This window comes from Sinohyriopsis cumingii, chromosome 3 (genome assembly GCF_028554795.1).
Source record: "Sinohyriopsis cumingii isolate HCF-2022 chromosome 3, ASM2855479v2, whole genome shotgun sequence".
NCBI lineage: Eukaryota > Metazoa > Mollusca > Bivalvia > Unionida > Unionidae > Sinohyriopsis > Sinohyriopsis cumingii.
This window is the reverse complement of record NC_142963.1, coordinates 147,921,588-147,941,361: the sequence shown is the minus strand read 5'-3', so window position 1 is coordinate 147,941,361 and position 19,774 is coordinate 147,921,588. Positions and strand designations below refer to the sequence as shown.

Below are 19,774 nucleotides of genomic sequence, written 5' to 3'. Positions count from 1 at the left end.
ATTATTTCTGAGTGATTGCCACTCTTAAGAACAAAAAAAAGAAAAGTTGCAGTGAGATGTTAGGTCCTCAACTGACTCAATGAAAATTATGTTGAAAGATACAAAACCATAGCAACTGGAACACAATATACTAAAATACCAAAATGACCCTCATATTTTATATGCACAATACTGTAAACTGCACAGACCCAGATCTGCCATGAAGACAGAGTACTGTCTGATGAGATTGCCATATGTATCTTATCATAAGCCCATTCTTGACAATAAGCACACCAAATCTCCTCATTTACACAATTCGTACATGCATTTACTAATGATAATTTTGTATGAAAACAAGCATATCTCCTACATTTTGACACATTCTTAAGACTTAGTGATGCCGCCATGAATTAGCTGGAGAGAGTCAGCTCCCCAATGACTTCCACAAAACGGAGAGTCAGGAAAATCAACAGGGTGGTATACATTGTTCCCTTAACATATGAACATGTGTCTTTCCTTTTCCCTTTCCATCTATCCAATGCACTGTTGCTGATTAAATCTTCATATAAACCATGCTATATCTGCATTAACATTAGTCTGTTAACATTTTTAGCAGTTAATATGTTTCTGGTTGTCGTGTAAATGTTCATGTGCACACAGAAACCAATTCAAAATCTGCGATTGTGAGAGGCATGTGTGCGGCTTTTATTTCTATGAATTATTTTGAAGTTTTTTTAAATAAAAAAATTCGGGAATGGGGTAGGGGTTTAGTCACATGGAGTCCAAGTCCTTGCTGACTCCGATTCTTAGAAACATAAATTGTTATAATTCACTGAGAGAGGTGTCCTAAGTATTTAGAGTATCACGGACACATTTATCATACTGATCCTAGTCAGATGTTCTGTCAGAAGAACTTTTTCACAATCCCTTATTAGCAATGTTTGTATGAGAGAAAGCTGGCCAGTAGCTTCTCATGGGTCAGTAAATCTTTAGGGGGGTTTTCCCGGGTTCTTCCTCCACCATTTATACTGGCCGTTATGTATAGACTATCCTCTGCTGAAAAACGGTGTTAAACGCTAAAACAACAACAACAACAACAACTTATGACCAACCATTATCTTGACCACACATGTATGGTTTTAAAAGTTGTTTGCAGTCTTGCTGTGCTGAAGAAACATGGAAATGAATCCCATTCACAACACCCTGGTAATCACTACTGAAACACAGCTTTACACAGTGCAAGGCACAGCCAAACTTCCCTGAGATTATTTGTGAATTATATGGTTTTATTTGTGGGAGTTCATGCTTTATTGCCATAGATAAATTTCAAATCGTGTGATAGATGGTAAATTTCATGTGGTCTGGCAGCATCACTGTAGACTGTTCCCCTAGTCTTAACTTAGTAGAAATAATGCGCATACTATTTGCTTGTTAGTGAAAAGTAAAATGAAACGTTAAACATAATGTACCAGCTGATCTAAGTCTATAGCATTCATACCTAAGCAAATGTAATATTATTTTTAAAAATATCCTGAATCTGATATAAATATACAATTTGCACCTGAAGTACTATCATTATATTACTAATATTGATGAAGGAAATTGTGCAACTTATTCATCTGTTGGTGTCACTATGTTTTGTAACCATTTGTGTATTATATTGCAAAATTGTAGTTTATTTATTTATTTATTCCAATGATGCAGTACATACTTATTTATATTGTGTTACTTACCTTTCCACCCTCCCTTTATACTGAAGTTCTAAAAGTCTAGCTGGAGAAAGAACACAGACAAGGCAAGTTCCCCTCACATTCATTGTTAGGGTCAATGACTACTTGTGGGACATCAGAATGGGGTGGGAGGTGGAAATCTGGCAATAGCTACAGGTATGTTTTTCATAACTGGCATTTTAGCATCAATAATACAAACCAATCACCTACGTAGAATGTGACTCCTAAAACGCACGTTTCATAACATCATCTAAATACAAATGAGATAAATCAGTCCATGGGGTGGCAATAATTCAAATTTACTTTCATAACATCACCTAATTACAAACGAGTTAAATTAGTCCATGGGGTAGCAATAATTCAAATTTACTTTCATAACATCATCTAATTACAAACGAGTTAAATCAGTCCATGGGGTAGCAATATTTCAATGAAAAGAACAGATAAAGCCTTCAAATTTATGAGGATAATCCACAACAAACAGTGTATGCCAAAATATCAGCAGAGCCCTCAATATGGAGGGAAAGAGACTTATCCTTCTTTCGATTCTTTGAAGTGGTCAAATACAACTGCAATGCATATCTGGGCATACAAGTCTATCATGATCATGCTTAGTGCAAATATGACTCAGAGAGGATACCTCGATAGGGTGCATAGCTACACAAAAGAAGGAATATTTTACTTAAAAACAGGTTGACAAAAAAGTAACCGACTCACAATTGCCGTAAACAACCTGTTATATATATCAGGCATAAAGCTCACGCCGATGTCTCAGAGATGATAAAGAGAGTAGGAAAAGAGTTGTCAGGGTAAGGGTCGCTTAAAAGAAGCTAGCTTGACAAAGACCACAAGACACATGAAAGTTTTCATCTAGGCATTAGTGAGTTAGTAACAGGTGTCTGCAACTCAAAGTACTTAATACGATCAAAAACATAAGGACCCGAATCAACGGCTTGGCCTTTAGAGAAATTGAGCATGTTAGAAAGGCTTGCATTATATCCCCTATCAGCAGAAACTTGGCATTCTCTCTCAATCTTTCTCTCTCTCTCTCTCTCCGAACAGAAAAAGAAGAATGTTTGTCACAGCCCTCATATGGATAAAGCATTTCCTCCTATTCCAATCACAGAAGATTTTCCATTTCACACCAAAGACTTTGGACGTGGGTCATCTCCTGACCTGAAAGGAGGAATTGGCAACCTTAGCTCAGAACATGTCCCAGTCAATAAATTGCATGATATCAAGAAAGCATGAAGGTGGAGAACTTACTGCGACACCAGGTATTTCCTTTGATGCAATGGCCTGGGCTGGTCTTCCATGTCGAGAAGGTCATTGAATCACATTTGTTGAATCCACAGATGGCCTATGAAAATGAGAAAAAAACGTCCAATGCCAAGGTCACTGATCTGAGACTGGGGAAGCTTACAAGGTTATCTTGTGATTGAATCTTGCTGTGAACAAGGCTACCAAAGGTTTCCCCTTCAGTCTGAACAGGAGCTCTTCTGTGAATTGGCATAGAGACCATGCTATGATGATTACCTTGCAAATCTAAACTGACTGTCCATCAAAATATTTGTCTTGCTTAGAAAATGATGACCCATGATGGTGATTCCCTCCAAGTTGCTGACATAGGAAGTTCAAACTCTCCACACACAGAAACGAGCATGTTTGTCTCCCTGTTGCCTTGATGTACGCAATGACAGGCGTGTTACTGTGAATATATGAGTAGGGTTAGTGGCTGTGAATAGGGTCATAGGGACTTCCCAATTGACCCAACAACTCATGTGTTGATAAAATTCTAATCACAAACAAATCTGAGCTGTCCAGAGTTCCATGTTGTCAGTGTGCCAGGAGAAATATGTCTGCCCAGGGGAACCAGGTCCACCATGAAATTCAAATTCAAGGTCCACAGTACGGATAGAAAAAAGCAAGCAGACCATGAAGAATTGCTTTCCAGCACCTCTAAAAATCTAAAGATTATGTCTATTCAATCTTGAGAACATGGCCTAATCTCCCGTTGATGAGTTAATTAATCTTCGTGTACATAAAATCCTGAGATGGAGCAAGATCTGATTGATGTAGGTTTGGAATGAGTCCCAGTGCGTAGCTACAGACAGCATCTGGGCTGGTAAGTTTGAGGGACTCGAAGAGGCCAGTGAGGGTCAAAAACACATCGAAATACTGGAGGATAGAGATCAATTGTGACCTCAAGTGGGCAGCATCTGTTCATATCACACTTGTAATGACTCAAGGTAGATACAACAACAAAACATGTCATGTCAAAGTATGCATCCTTAGAATCAACGGAAACTGCCCAGTCACTTGGTCTTATGATCTACTGGACTTAAGGTGTAGTCTCTATAATGAATGGCTTGTCCCAAAGAAACATGTTTTAAGTGGTGAGATATATGATCAGCCAAAATGTCCCACACATTTTGGGTACCAGATAAATCCAGAAGTAGAAGGTCGGAGACTGGTCGTTTAATATCCTCTCCATCTACTCTATATTTTACTGATGGTAAACAATATGGGATTTTCCCTGAGAAGGATGTTTCACTAACTAACATCGGCATCATTAATTTGTTACAGAGAGGGCATACTATATATCTGTTATATATTTGCTGTAATATTTGAACATGTCTCTGAAAAGAAGACTAGTCAATCAACCATGGAAATCCTTGGAAGAGGGAGCAAGTCCTTAGGGCTACACCCTTCTGGTAAGAGCTGTGTGCCTGCTAACTTAATCCGTGAATCTCTCCAGCAGCTGCATCTAGTTACAAATAGGTGACAGAGAGGCTTAAATTAGAATTGCTTACTGGACTGGGGTTGGATATTTTGACTGAAGTTTTTTATGACGTAAACAAAGAAAGGGCTTGCAAATATATTGTTTCATATTTCATTACTTTCTATAAGTTTTTTTAAATTAGCATGACTGATGAGCTCAGGCGCTTTCATTGGACCCTCGAATTTAATTGTACATAATCTGGTAAATTCACATTAATGCCAATATGTTCATTAATGTTCCCAGATTTACAACTATTTGCCTACCTAGAATAACATTATCATGCTAACAACTACCATACTAGTAGCATTAAATGCAAAGCTGAACCTGTGGGCAAATGGTAATTGCCTCTATCCAAAGAGAATAAGTACCAAGAACAGCACAACAAAGTTATTATTGGTAATATAAGACGTTGTCTGGAATGCAGCAAATATGATTATAATGGCAATTACTGGCATCAGGTAGTTGACAAAATCCCAGATGACATTTCCAAACCAGAATGAAAGGTAACCAACTCCCCCTACAATCTGAAGTTGCTTTGATCCATTAGATCTCTCCTTGATTAAAGAGATGATAAAGGTAGACAACATGAAGGCCATTCTCATTATAAAGAAAACAAAAACTGGCATCAGGTAGTTGACAAAATCTCAGATGAAATTTAAAAACCAGAATGAAAGGTAATCAACTCCACTAACAACGTGAAGAACATCCACATTATAAGGGAAAAAAAACAACTTAAAAGCCAGTCAGATCCATAATTATAGTAAAGATGCAACTCATTTTCAAATAGAAAACTTCCAAACTGCTTGTATGGATTTTGTTAGACCTCTATCTTTCCGGAGAGTATGTTACTCGGAGCGGAAGTAGTAACTGGCGATTTCACTGATTTGCCACCAATCCCACTAGCAAGAGGACATCACTATATCTATCTGCCACTTAGGTGGGCAGATAACTTTTAGCTCATGACTAATATGTTTTACTCTGGAAGAGCTGAATTTGCGAGGTAGTTGTAGTTCTCCTAAGTTCTTATGTTTAGATAACTGACTTGAAGCAGAGCTAATTGATACGATCTTTGTGTGTTGTAAAAATGAGTACGAAAAGTGAAACGCTATTGCATCAGCAGATCGGAGTCAATATATTTTATACATAAGCAAATATAGTATCAGTCTAAAATGTTTTCAGGATCTGATATCAATATTATATTGATCTGAAAAACTTTTAACATGACATGGAGAAAGGAGGGGACAATTACACTTTCGTTGTTAAAATATATTTAACCATTCCTGTGCCATATATACACGCTTAAAAGTCAAGCACAGCTGCATACTACACAGAATCAGATCTGCTATCGCATAATGTGCCAGCAGATCTGGATCTATACAGTTTGTCATAAGTAATCAATAAAACAACTAACATGGACAATGATCTACTGCCAAATTGTGTGATAGCAGATCAGGGTCTATGCTGTTTGTTAGAAGTAATCAATAGAACAACCAACCTAGACAGTGATCTACTGCCACATTGTGTGAGAGCAGATCAGGGTCTATGCTGTTTGTTAGAAGTAATCAATAGAACAACCAACATAGACGATGATCTACTGCCACACTGTGTGATAGCAGATCAGGGTCTATGCTGTTTGTTAGAAGTAATCAACAGAACAACCAACATAGACAATGATCAACTGCCACATTGAGTGATAGCAGATCAGGGTCTATGCTGTTTGTTAGAAGTAATCAACAGAACAACCAACACAGACAATGATCAACTGCCACATTGAGTGATAGCAGATCAGGGTCTATGCTGTTTGCAGTTGGACTCAAGTTATAAGATAGCCTGTACGGTATTGCTTTAAAAGAGACCATTTATGGAGGAGGGATAGGATATTCCACTTAAATTTGAAAAATATAGAAGTTTGTAAATATAGGGGAAAGTTAATGAAATAAACAAAATAGGGCTTGCGGATATGATGCATATTATTTCAGATTTTAGAATTGTTTGATATTCTTTGAGAAGTTGTGATGAATTCTGCAATCTTGCGCCTTCAATGGATACATGACTTTGACCGGACATAATCTTGTAAATTCATTTTAATGTCAATAATTTCATTAATTTTCTTGGAATTAGAAGAGTTATGTACCTACCTAAAAGAATGTTGACCACGCTAACAACTACCATTCCAGTGGCAGCAGTTTTAAATGCAAAGTTGAACATGTAGACAAATGGTAACTGACTCCATCCAAAGAGTACAAATACCAAGAATACGATTCCAAGGTTGTTGTTAGTAATATAAGCTGTAGTCTGAAATGCTGCAAATACAATCAAAATGGCAATCACTGTCACCAGATAGTTGACAAAATCCCAGATAAAATTTCCAAACCAGAATGGCAGGTAACCAACTCCACTAACAACCTGGAGATGCTTTGATCCATTAGCTCTCTCCTTGATTAAAGAGATGATAAAGGTAGACAAAGTGAAGGCCATTCCCAATATAAGGAAAAGTCCAACTAAAAATCCAGTCAAGTCCACAATGAATATGCTTTCATTGTAATTATTGCTTTCTTGTGAAATTCTCTTAGGAAATGGGTGATTGATTGTTGAGATGGAGTGATTTTCATCTGTATAGTATTTCAGAAGACTGTCCATGATCTTAGCCAAAGCAACTGCTATTGCATGTAGTGGCTGTCCATTGTATAGGACTTGCGAAATAGTCTTTGTCATTCCATCCACCGCAGAAGACTGGGATAAAAAATTTGCACCAATGATGTATTTCTTATTAAATGTTCCAATCCCTATTCTATTGATTTCTGACAGGAAAAAGTTGTCAATGTTATGAAATTTAGTGTAGTCCCAGTATGTAACATCCTGCCCTTGTAGGGTGTTCTTGTATGTCATTATTAAAGAGTTTTCAAAGGCACTGCCATTGTTTCCATCTCCATAAGTCACCACAGTTCTTCCAAAAGGGCTGAGGTCAAGTTTCAGAGGGGGTTCATCTCTAGATGATGGCAGGAACTTTTCAATTGAAAGAGCTAGGGCTGTGAACACGACAGGCAAAATAAGCTGAAAGAATATGACAATTTTATTCCTCAAGGTGTGAACCATCTTCTTGACTACCATTGCTCTAAGTTGCTGAAGAAACAACCAAACTCCTGTGTTTTTTGCAAGGTCCTTGTTGAAATCTGCAAAAGATGAAGATGAACAGAATAATGGAGTGTATATGTCTGTGAATCTACTATATTAAGTGTGGATGCCATTAATGACATCTGTAATTATTATGCTGACCAGAAAAACAAGAGGTGACACATACATCCACAGGGGCTCGTTACAAAGAAAATCAAGGGATAGGATTCTAACCGTGTTATATTATTACAGGTTAGAACCCCCATCCCTTGATTTTCTTTGTAACGAGCCCCTGTGCATAAATCCATTCCAGTCATAAGAATTGAAAATAAATTAGACTTTTATACTTACCGTTTACATTAGAAAATTACTCACTGCTCCCTTAGAATCCAGCTCTCTTTGAATTACGAAAACACTCTGCGTCTGAATACAATATAGAACAAAGGAAGTAACTCTCACAGATTAACTCCCCTAATTGACCAGCAATATACCGGATATGGCCAGTATAATATAACAGGATTCTCACATTTGTGGGGAGATTGACATTAATGTGATTGTGTAAATATATTTCAGAGACAACTAAATGCAATTCCTTTTTCTGGCAAATATCTTACACGTTCACATAAGCTTTTTCAGAATAGGTAAGGGCGATGGTACTTGAGCTGTGAGTCAGCGTTTACCTACCTCATCCTGTGGAAGCACGATGGATGCTAAACTGCAAGGAGAAATGTGTCCTAATAAGAGGTTTGCACAACCAAAGAGAATGCGCTTATACATATGCAAAGGTTACCTCTGTGATCCCACACCCGGATAAAGCTTTAGATTCAAATGTATACCAGGAAAATACATTGAAATTTGCATGTTCAGAACAGGGACTACGGTTGTGCTGTAGTTGCGGTTCATGATAACCGTCTGGGCAGATAACAGTGGTATGACAAAATTTTACTTTGCAACACCATGTCACACAAATAAACTGCAGAAAATAGACTGAGTGTGTCCACTAGGTCTCGAATTTAGACATTATATTCAAAGTCCAAATTTATGAAAATCGTTTGTATTTTGAAATTGGCATGCATCATACCTGATAATGGGAGAATTCAGAGTTTGGCAATTTAATAGCCAGCTTTATTCAAGCAGCTATCACTTATGAGGTTATTTCTTTCTTAACTGACACTGCTGCTATTGTCCGTGTTCCACAGAAAGCGTATACTCTGTTCTGTTATTTGCATTTCTCGAAGAATCAATTGAAGAGAAAGAGCAGACAATTTACAAAATGTCCATCAATGGAAACTTGTTTTTAGAAGTGAAACCAGGTTAGGTCATTAGCCACTGAAGCATGAAGTTCAATGGTTGTGGTTGAGATCTTAATCTAGTGATCTAAACAACCCAAGATCGGATGCTAGTAACTGTGCCAGACAGGTCATCAGCAGATGGGGACTGTAAAGGCATCCAAGCGATAAGAAACTCCTTAACCAAAGGAATGTCCTGACCCACAAAAAACACATTCAGGACGAAGTCCAACCAGGCTGATATGAGTTTAACCTCCATACCTAGATAAACAAAAAGCTGAGAAGGAACGACTTCCGACTTGTTCACATTGACTATTGACTCGAAACTGCGAATAAAGTAGAGATGATTTTGCTGATATTATGCACCAGAATTGAACTAACCAAACATTTAGTTAGTGTTGTTCCACTGTGCTACTGTGGCTCAGTCTGACGTTTTGCTGACGGTCCAATGGCTGAGAATGAGATTGAATAGAAGGATTGAGAATTATTTCAATGCCCTGAGGTAGCCAAAGGGAAGATATCTGCATGAAACTGTGAATAGATACATGAAAATACATGCCATATATTTCGAGACTGAGGACAGTAATAAACTTGTCAGTTAACGTCTATGACATACCCTCAATTTTATGTTGGGTTTTGAAGCCAGAAAGGTTTTCTAATATTTAAACCGGCTATTCTGGTGTTTGGATTACCACCACTACCTGCTTCTGTAAATGGTCTGCCATCATCGGTTCACTTATGAACCCTATCATGAATGTGGAGGGGCTCACTAAACAAGATCTGGAACCCCTCTGAAATGCCTCAGAAGGTCTAATAATTTGTCAGAATTAGGGTCATTTATTCAAGTCTGGCAGAACATAAGGAGTATGATACCACAATGGAATGTCAGCAGCAGGTAGGAAAGACAGAAAGTCAATGAGGTAGGAGAAAACAAGGTTTCTTGTTTTCTCATCCTCCCTGCTACTGGCCTACCTGCAAATGTCAGGGGCATTTAGCAACCTATAAATCACCTGGTCATGTACATTTTGTCGATGTTGCTGAGAATTATCCCTGTGATGTGTCTATCTCCGATCATCTCTTCTCTGCTATGCTTCAAGATAGAGTCATAGGGACAGCCAAGGAAGCAAATACTGGACTGGTAGATTTGGTTAAAGATGATCACAGTTTTGTCCAACTCGCTCGTTGACATTCTAGAAGACAACAGTTTATGTGATGTACATAATATATGCAGTTCCAATATAGCTTGAGTGGCTTCCACTGGATCTGAAATAATCATCAAAGTAGTCGATCTTGTTCATATCTTCGTGGAAATGAGAGCAGTATCTCGATATCCCTCATATAATAGTCAACAATTCCAAAATTCTGATGAATTATCTTAGTACTTCGTGTTCAGAAGCTTTAGAGCATGCCATATTTTTAATTGCTATAATTGCATTTCCAAGACAATGAACAAGATATATCCTGCACTTATTGCACACATCCTAGATGAGCATAAGGAAGAACCTTTTGTGCAGGCCATGCATCATCCGCAATTCATGCACTTGATTAACATATCTACAAAGAAAGAGAAAAGAAAAAACAAACAAGTGTATATATATGCAAACGTGCATTACCTCAATGAACTAAGAAGTGTGTAATTAAGCATAATTTGACAGTTCAATACATTTACACCTGTCTGGTGTAAACTTGAGTTTACTATTGGAAATAAAATAGACAATAACAATAGGCAAATATCAATAAATTCACCAAAAAAGATGAATATGGTGTATCAGGTATATCAAACTTTTGAACTGCTATACCACTGAAAATAAATGTTGCGATGTAAACAATTTATATAAATTGCAATAGATTTTTCGGAAGCAAGTATCAAATTTGCAAGCGATTGTTTAAGCTGGTTACATCTGGGATATGGTTGGCCACATAACGGAACAAATCAAGTCAACTTGCACGAGCTACTAACCTTCATCTATATGATATATAACTGGAGAGATGCTTTTTCTTCTGCCAGGAGAGCTGACGTTTTAGGTAGCAGAGAGCATGTTACCAATGTTAACATGATTAGGTAATGTATTTCACGGTTAATCAATCTTTAAAACACAAGCATTTTGTGCATTGTATGTCAGTTTTGAAAACACTTTAATGTGTTTTGGCGAATGTAGTAAAAGTAAAGGTCACAAATTTATATTTTGCATTTCTTTATTTGCATACAACTTCATCATTCTGATAAAAAATAATTTTCAGTGTTGAAAAGAAAAGGAGAAATAATATGTGCGATTGCCAATGAGTTTTGGTGCATGAATCAGTTGAACATATTCAATTACAGTGGAACCCCGCTATAACGCGATAATTGGGGTCCACAAAATTGGATCGCGTTAATATCGTGGTCGCGTTAAAGTGGGGTTTTAAAGTATTTTACTTTTTTCAGAGAAGAACTCACTGTATTCATGCCTAATGAATATAATGAATAGGGTATCAACACCGTTTACTATCGTGCCGTCGTGGCATTCGGTTCATCTATAATGCATATAATTCCATTGAAAAATGCCACACAGACTTACAATATTCAAAATTTTGTTCCCAGATCATTGTGTCTGAATTCAACGTTTAATATATAGCATTAACAGAGTATCAACACCGTTTACTTGCCGTCTGATATCGTACCGTCGGGGCTTGAAATTAATCCATAAAATATGTAATTCCATTGTAAAAATTGCATACATATGTAAACTATTCAATATATTTTTCACACGTCATTGTATGTCTGGATTCAATGGGAAAAATTAACAGCAAAATTAGGTTAAGAAATTCGAAGCACGTGTACTGTTCATTACGTTCCTGGGTCTATGAACGATGTCAGTACAAATTTCATACTGCTAAAGTTTTCTCATATGCGTTTCCATGTACATTTATCTTTTGCAAATTTCCAATAATTAACGCTTGTACGCCTATTCGTTTGAACGACTACAACAAGAATAATTAACAATCAACACATGCTTTCAGCGTGTAGATAACTTTTGCATCAGATTTTGTGAATAAAGTAAGAAACGTATGAAAACTACTATACTAATCATTGCGCAAAGTGCAGAGAATGACTTGCGTTTGTGAACTAGCTTTCCCATAACGGTAAAATATTTTTAAAAAATAAATAAATAGGAAATTAATAACGAGTTCATGAACAAGCACCATACCCATGTAAAACCCGAGAACTAAGTGTAGTATGCCTGCAATGATCGCGAATCACTTTTATATATAAACAAATTTAAAGCTGAACGCAGGTACAATTTCATTCCCTTTCAATGTCCAGTTAATAAAGCGGACATTATTTACTAGTCAACTGATTGCGTCTAATAACATCGCCAAGCCCAGCAAACATGTTGGTAGCTTTCGTTTTTTGATGTTTATTAATTTGTGAGAATCTTTTATCAACCACTGCATTGGCTGCTGATTGTTTGTGTACGCAGTTAAAGAAGAAACACATGTAGGCTATTGTTTGAGGAACGATTGTATACAGAATTAATTGAAGACAATCACAAAGACGACTTACTGGCTTTACTCATGGATCAGTAACAAGCAACATTTCCGATAATGTTTATTTTGGCATAACACTTCAAGGACCTGGTGAAATTGTTAAATTTCAGGAGCCAAGTCACGATCTTATTATATTTGAATTCATACTCGAACTCTTCCCAAAATGATAATAAACGTTTTACTCACTATTTCTCGTACCTTTAAAAAAAAGTGTTTTCCCAGGTACGAGAAAAATACACGTACATTATTTAAAATTTCAGGAACCACGCTACGATCGTATTCTATATAGTATTATACTCGAATTCATACACGATCTCTTCCCCAAAATGATAATAATTTGTTGCGCAGTAACGAGTTCATAAGTAAACCCAAATGGCCACGAGTTTTTATTGGTGATTATTAAAACACATTAAGATATTCTAAAAATTACAAAAGCAAGAATATAAACAAAATTAAGCATATCAAGTCTGATGAAAAATATTTGCTTATATGCTCACAAGGTAATTGTTCAGTACATACATATCTTGTCCTTCGACCTTGAATACATTATATAACTCATTCCAAATGCTGTCAGGAAAATATCCATTAACTAAAATTAAAGTATATCCACGAACTAGGTTTGATAAAACTCAATTCATTTATATCAAGCAAATAAGACATTGCAGATTAAAAACAAAAGACCTTCCACCATAAAAGCAATGTCAGAGTGCCAATTATCAGAGCCTTAATTATCAATTTGTTTATTTTAAAAACGATGAAATACATTTGTATATGTATGTATGTTTCTTTTGTTCATCAGCTCAATGAAGCACCAAAAATGCAAACAGTGACCATTGACTTAATCCCAATATCATGTATGTTTCATTTTTGAACTTTTTCACAATAGCACATATGTGCCAGTTGTGAAATCTGTACAGGGACCAATAGCATATCATCAAATCAGTACAGGGACCAATAGCATACTGTCAAATCTGTACAGGGACCAATAGTATACTGTCAAATCTGTACAGGGACCAATACCATATTGTCAATGCTACCACTATTTGACGAGGAGCAGTGATAACAAGATTATCAAGATGACTGCCATTGTTGCCATGATGGAGGTCAGCTAAACATTTGTACATTCTGGTCCTGCTTTTCTGAAACAGTCACACACACACACACACACACACACATATATATATATATATATATATATATATATATATATATATATATATATATATATATATACACACAACCATTTATTCAGTGGAAGCACCTGTATGAAACTTTTAAAGTAACTGGTTCAATTAAAATAGCCGATATAACAGTCAGTATCAAGATTTTGATGGTAACACTGTAACAAACATATGTACAATTTTCATTCAAGACCAGCTACATGGCATAAATTGTTGTGAAGATCCCATGTCAATGTCACCATCTGTGCATGATAAGTAGTGCAAACCCCATGTCAATCACGCCATCTGTGCATGAAAAGTAGTTCAAACTACATGTCAATATTGCCATCTATGCATGAAAAGTAGTGCAAACCACATGTCAATATTGCCATCTGTGCATGAAAAGTAGTGCAAACCGCATGTCAATATCACCCTGGAAAAACAGTGATAATAAAATATTAAGGATGGTCGTGATGACAGCCAGATCAGTTTCAGACCAGACACATGCCATAAAAAGTCTTTTAATGAAAACCCCATATCAATAGGACCATCCATTTAGAGGCTGAATTCACAAGATTTGCAAAACACTTACAATATGGGCAGCAAGACTAAATGCTTGAGGGACGTCATTTTTATTTAGTACTAATTGAAACTCACGACGAAAATGTATGTCAAGTTTCATCACTTTTCTAAAAGTAGTTTGGGACGAGTAGCAATAACAAATAACCGCCTATTGAAACCAGACATGAAACTATGGACAAAGAACTCAAGCCATCGCTTATTTTTGACCAACAGAAAAAGAAGAACAGAAAATACAGGATGAAAATGTCCTATGCTTTTGATCGACCCAGATCTGCTCTACTATATTGCATACTCAGATATGAATCTGTGCACTTTGGGAGAAGTAATACACAGAAAAATGAAACAAACAACATTGACTCGGATATACCATCGCATAATATACCTACAGATCAGGGTATATGTTGTTTTGCACTTCATTAAGATGCATTTTGAAGGCAAAGGTCAATGTTATTAAATGATATATCTTTAAAAAATCTTATAGCTCCTAGTTATTACAAAAAAAAGTTCCAAAATGTATTAAAAGTCTTAATGTTATAATTTAGTGTTCCAATTCAAGTTCATTGATTCAATACTTCATTGTGGTGCCATTTGAGTTTAAAGCTAGTAAAATCTCACATGACAACATAAAAATACTCATAAAATGACACACAAGGAATATTGATTGATTGACTATTGACCATTAGAAATCTGCTTCTAAGTGGCGTATTTAAGAAAAGCTGCATTTTTGTGCCATTACAAAGTTTTCTTTGCTCCTCTACAGTCAATGGTTTGATCCCTGTTTCCAGCATTGAATTTGTATATATGTGCTTGCCTTTCTGAGGTTGGTTGCTTTCTCCAGAATCTACCGAACCTCTACAACAAGTAATGGGCTCAAGCCAACACCTTACCCACTAACATTAAATTGTATTAATTGTTGTCCCCAAGATTTGCGAAAAAAATGGAAATCACGTAATTCTGTCCATTCCTTGCTGCGTGCGCAGAGTTGTGCACTATTCCCGCATCATTCAAGATTGAGAATTCTAACTGTTGGAATAGACAAGAGATTGTCTACAGACATCCACAATGCTTTCATAATTTCATTCCACCCATGGGATAGATCTTGGGAAAACAGCAGGTTGACACTTTTCTAATTATTTCTAAAATATGTGGTGATTTCAGGGCTTGTATAATGACACTGAACTCCTCCAGTCAGTTAATATGGCTTAAGATAAAGTCAAACACTTTGTTGTTAGTGTGTATATGTACACAATGGATTCAGAATTTAGATGGTCATCCTCGGGACAGAGCTGTGTGGGGTTGAAACACTGGTGTGTGTATGCAGTATGACAAAGGGTAGAAATAGGTCTGAAGAGTATGGATAAAATAGTTCTTTACTGCAGTTTTCTAGTCTGAACTTGTACTGTTTTGGACCTTCATTATACGTCAAGAGAAGTTTGACACAGCCTTACAAGGTACCATTACCATCAGCAACAAATCCCCCCGGTTCAAACCTCCTAAAATACATTGTATGGTTCAAACCTTTTAGTGAGCATCACATTCTGGCAATTTAGTAATAGCTGTATTCACTAAAATATTGTTCACATAAAATGAGATAGAGAGTATTAGACATACATTACAAGCTACACAATGGGTGTCTAATATGTTATACTGATTTTTTTATGATAAATTAATAATGCTAATATATTCTTATTTACTGTATGTTACACACACTAAACTAAAATAGCGAGTTTCACAGAATGTAAGGATGCATATCCTTTCCTCCGATAAAAACACAAATGCTCCTATGGATGTTTTTCAAATTTATATACAAATTTATACAAATGTCTAAGCAGAAGATGCCCCTTAACGTGATTGCACAACCTACTTTGGCTGTATAATTCTATTTCATGAACCATCCTGATCTATTACTTGTTAAAACTTAGCATACATATTACATAATATAAATCAAATTGAAACTTACTTATAGAGACTGATCTATTGATATCTCTAGGAGAGACTCCAACTGGGTTACCGTTGCTAAGTCCCTCCTCGACTGAGCTACAAGTACCTAATTCATTGCCTGAAGAGCCATTCCTTCTGTCCAGTTTTGGCGAGTCATTTTTAAAGGAGAATGGAAGGTCTTTCAGTGTAAGGTTATGGAGTGCTTTCTTCTCATCAGCCTCTTTGCCTACTCTAAAATGTACAAGTAAAGGATTAGTCCATGATCTCTGAAGCTATGTAATTTTGCTGATTTAGATGAAACAAGGTCAGATTTGTGCTACATGTGTATGGAAAATAATCAGATATTGTAATTATCTACACACATTGAAATATTTTGTAAACTTTCTAGAAACTTAAATGTTCCCAAAGCTATGGTGTCTACATCAGAATGCAAACTGTTTTCTTAAGATCTAAAAATGTATACATAATAAGCCAGCCTGTCACATGTAGAAGACATGAAATGTTTTGCATGTTGGTAAATTTACTGTGTATCCTTGGAAAAGTCATTTCGCTCCCAATTCTTCTGCATGATATAGATATTAATGTATTAAAACTGTTTTTCAAACCTCAAAAATGAATCTTCTCCTGAAAATTGAACATATGAACCCTTCCTAGTTATAATTTTCAACACTTGTTGCCAAAGTATCATAAATTAAATGATTCAGACATTATTACTGAAGCTGCTGAAAACTGTGTTACTGACACTGTTGAAAACTGTATTACTGACGCTGTTGAAAACTGTATTACTCATGCTGCTGAAAGCTGTATTACTGACGCTGTTGAAAACTATTACTGACGCTGATGAAAACTGTATTACTGACGCTGTTGAAAACTGTATTACTGATGCTGCTGAAAACTATATTACTGATGCGCTGAAAATTCAATAGGCATGACTCACTCTCTGCTAATGCAGACAAGACAAGAAGAAAAGGCAACTTACTTCAGGAAAACCTCCTCCATTGTTGTTGGAGAAATACCAAAACTGGTAACTCCAAGCCTCTCCATTGAAATCTCTACAGTCTCGAAGAGCTTTGCAAATTTGGGACTCTCATCAAATGGCAAAAGATAGGAAAGTTCTGCGCTGATTTGACTCTCAAGTGTTGCCATGGGGACGTGAGTCTGTATCAGCTGAGTCAAAGCCTCAACATCACAGCCTGGATGCTTTTCAATGATCATGTGGTATCCGGCACCTGTACCAATAGAGCAAAATACATGTAGGTTAAAGTATACTCAATACAATCTTACCATAAATATCAGAAGCTTCATAATCATTATAAACTCAAAGGACAATATTGAAAAATGACTATTATATACTCTCTCTTGAATGTATATATATATATATATATATATATATATATATATATATATATATATATATATATATATATATATGTTACATGAGTGAGGTACTGATATTTCATTTCTGACAGATCAGAAGGTGTATCCGTTTTACTAAACAGGCGAAGTATGACCTCAATGAATTCTTCAAAACTCAAGCTATTCACAAAATGTGACAAGAAAAAGGAAATGTTCTGAATTTGATTGAATATATTTCTTTCTTTGCAAAGGATGTAAATACAGATGTGATGAGCAACTGTGGATCATTTTTTTAAAGGCTGAGGATCACCGACTCCTAGGTGTATACCATATTTAGTACCTATAGGATATTATCAGAAGTCTTTTGCTGAACACACAATGTTGATAGTACCAGAGATCTAGGGGAAGAAAAGATAAAATGGATTTCAAAATGGCCTTTGCAGCCGATAGTTTAGGTGTCATATCGGCATCATTTTCATTTACTATAAACCAGATATTATCAATAGTTTTTCAGTGAAAGCCATAAACTATATAGGAACATTTAAAGAGTACATGATCCCAGTCTAACTTATTAGTCATACCCATCATGATCTCAGTCTAACTTATTAGTCATAGCCAATAAGATCCCAGTCTAACTTATTAGTCATACCCAACAAGATCCCAGTCTAATTTATTAGTCATACCCATCATGATCCCAGTCTAACTTGTTATTCATACCCAACATGATCCCAGTCTAACTTATTAGTCATAGCCAACATTCAGATAACCTTCCTCTTTTCTCCGTATGCTATATGCATACAATTATGTAAAATGTCTCACGTGCAAATGGGAATAACGATTTCTTTTTGGTGGAGGGAGATAGTCCGATACAAAATTTTGCTTTGATTTTTAAAATGTTCTATATTTTTGATCAAGAAGAAAAATCAAAACACAATAACATAGATAATAAAATAGTAAAGGAAAGAAACAAAAACCATTTTTTAAAATTATTTTTCATTTTGGCAACCATGGTAGCTCAGCAGAGCAGTGGATATATTAAATACCCCAATCTGAGTGGCCCTGGGTGACTCCATTGTTGTCTCTGGGAAAGGCACAGAGGTCTGATTTCTTTGACATAAGATAACTAATACTACATTAGAAGTAGAAAGTAACAGAAAGCTAATTCTGAGAGGATGTGTAGTAATTGTGAAATTGCTTAATACGATATCTCTCATCCAATTCAATATGGAATCAGACATCACTAGATATAAGATTCTTGTGGGTCGGTGGTTCTTTCCGCGGGTTTTCCTCTGGTTCTTCCTCCACCATTAATAATGGCCACAATGTATAGCCTATCGTGCGCTGAAAAATGGCGTTAAACCACACAACAACAACAACACTAGTTATAAGCAAATGTAAATAACATAGTGAAATGTATTTCTATTGTAACAGTTGTGACGAATCTGCCTGTCTGCTGAAGAAGAAAAAAAAGAAGCAAATAACCTGCAGAACTTGATCAATATAACTGAAGTACATTTCTTTAGGGTTCTAGTTTTCCCTAAATCTCTTTGGAGATGATTATAATACTCAGATATAATGTGATCTCTACTGAGACATTAATATCTCATGCGTTTACTCTATACATGTTACAAAAGAGTATTATGTGTGCATATAATCTATTATGTTGGTATTGGAATTTTCAGAATGTACATTTCCATACAGGACATTGTGGCTATATGTGGTGGACACATGTAAACATTGTATAAATACATCATATCATTAAGTAGAAACTGAAAATAGTTTGATGAAAAGTAGAAGATGCAGACCATGTGACACATTGTGATGGCTCCCAGAAATGCTCAGTCCTGTATTCTGTATCAAACATGGACTCTTTTATAATACCAGATCCAAAATAGGGGATTAAATGTACATATACAACATTTTTAAATACGTGTCTAAAGTGTGGTAGCATTCTGTAGTATTTAAAAAGATATCAAGTTGTCATAAGACTCTATTGATTAGTTGCCTTGTTTCTCGCTGAATCAATTGCCTGAACATATCGATTACAATCTCATATATATATATATATATATATATATATATATATATATATATATATATATATATATATATATATATACATATATATATATATCATTTCATCTTAAATCACTGTTTAGTTGTCCTTCAGAAAATGTATTGCTGGTGGATGGAGATAAGACGGAAAAAAAAACATTAAAATGACTGAAAATGGGGAGTAATTTACACTTCCAGTTTGATGTGTAAACCAGATTTCACTGAGTTACCTTCAACAACTTTGGAATATTACCCTGG

At 35.8% G+C, this 19,774-nt stretch overlaps 1 protein-coding gene across 2 annotated transcripts in view; it reads right to left on the bottom strand.

Moving 5' to 3' along the window:
• LOC149804110 (phospholipid-transporting ATPase ABCA3-like) overlaps nucleotides 1–19,774 on the bottom strand; it is an 89,721-nt gene that overhangs the window by 20,447 nt on the left and 49,500 nt on the right. Inside the window, exons 12-14 of one of the 2 annotated variants that reach the window (XM_089954075.1) lie at nucleotides 17,085–17,334; nucleotides 16,212–16,336; nucleotides 6,630–7,664 (exon numbers count right to left, since the gene is read on the bottom strand). In XM_089954075.1, the coding sequence (XP_089810201.1) occupies nucleotides 6,630–7,664; nucleotides 16,212–16,336; nucleotides 17,085–17,334 (1,410 nt within the window). Of the gene's footprint in view, nucleotides 1–6,629; nucleotides 7,665–16,124; nucleotides 16,337–17,084; nucleotides 17,335–19,774 lie in introns of both variants that reach the window. The other variant, XM_089954074.1, reaches the window with a different exon arrangement.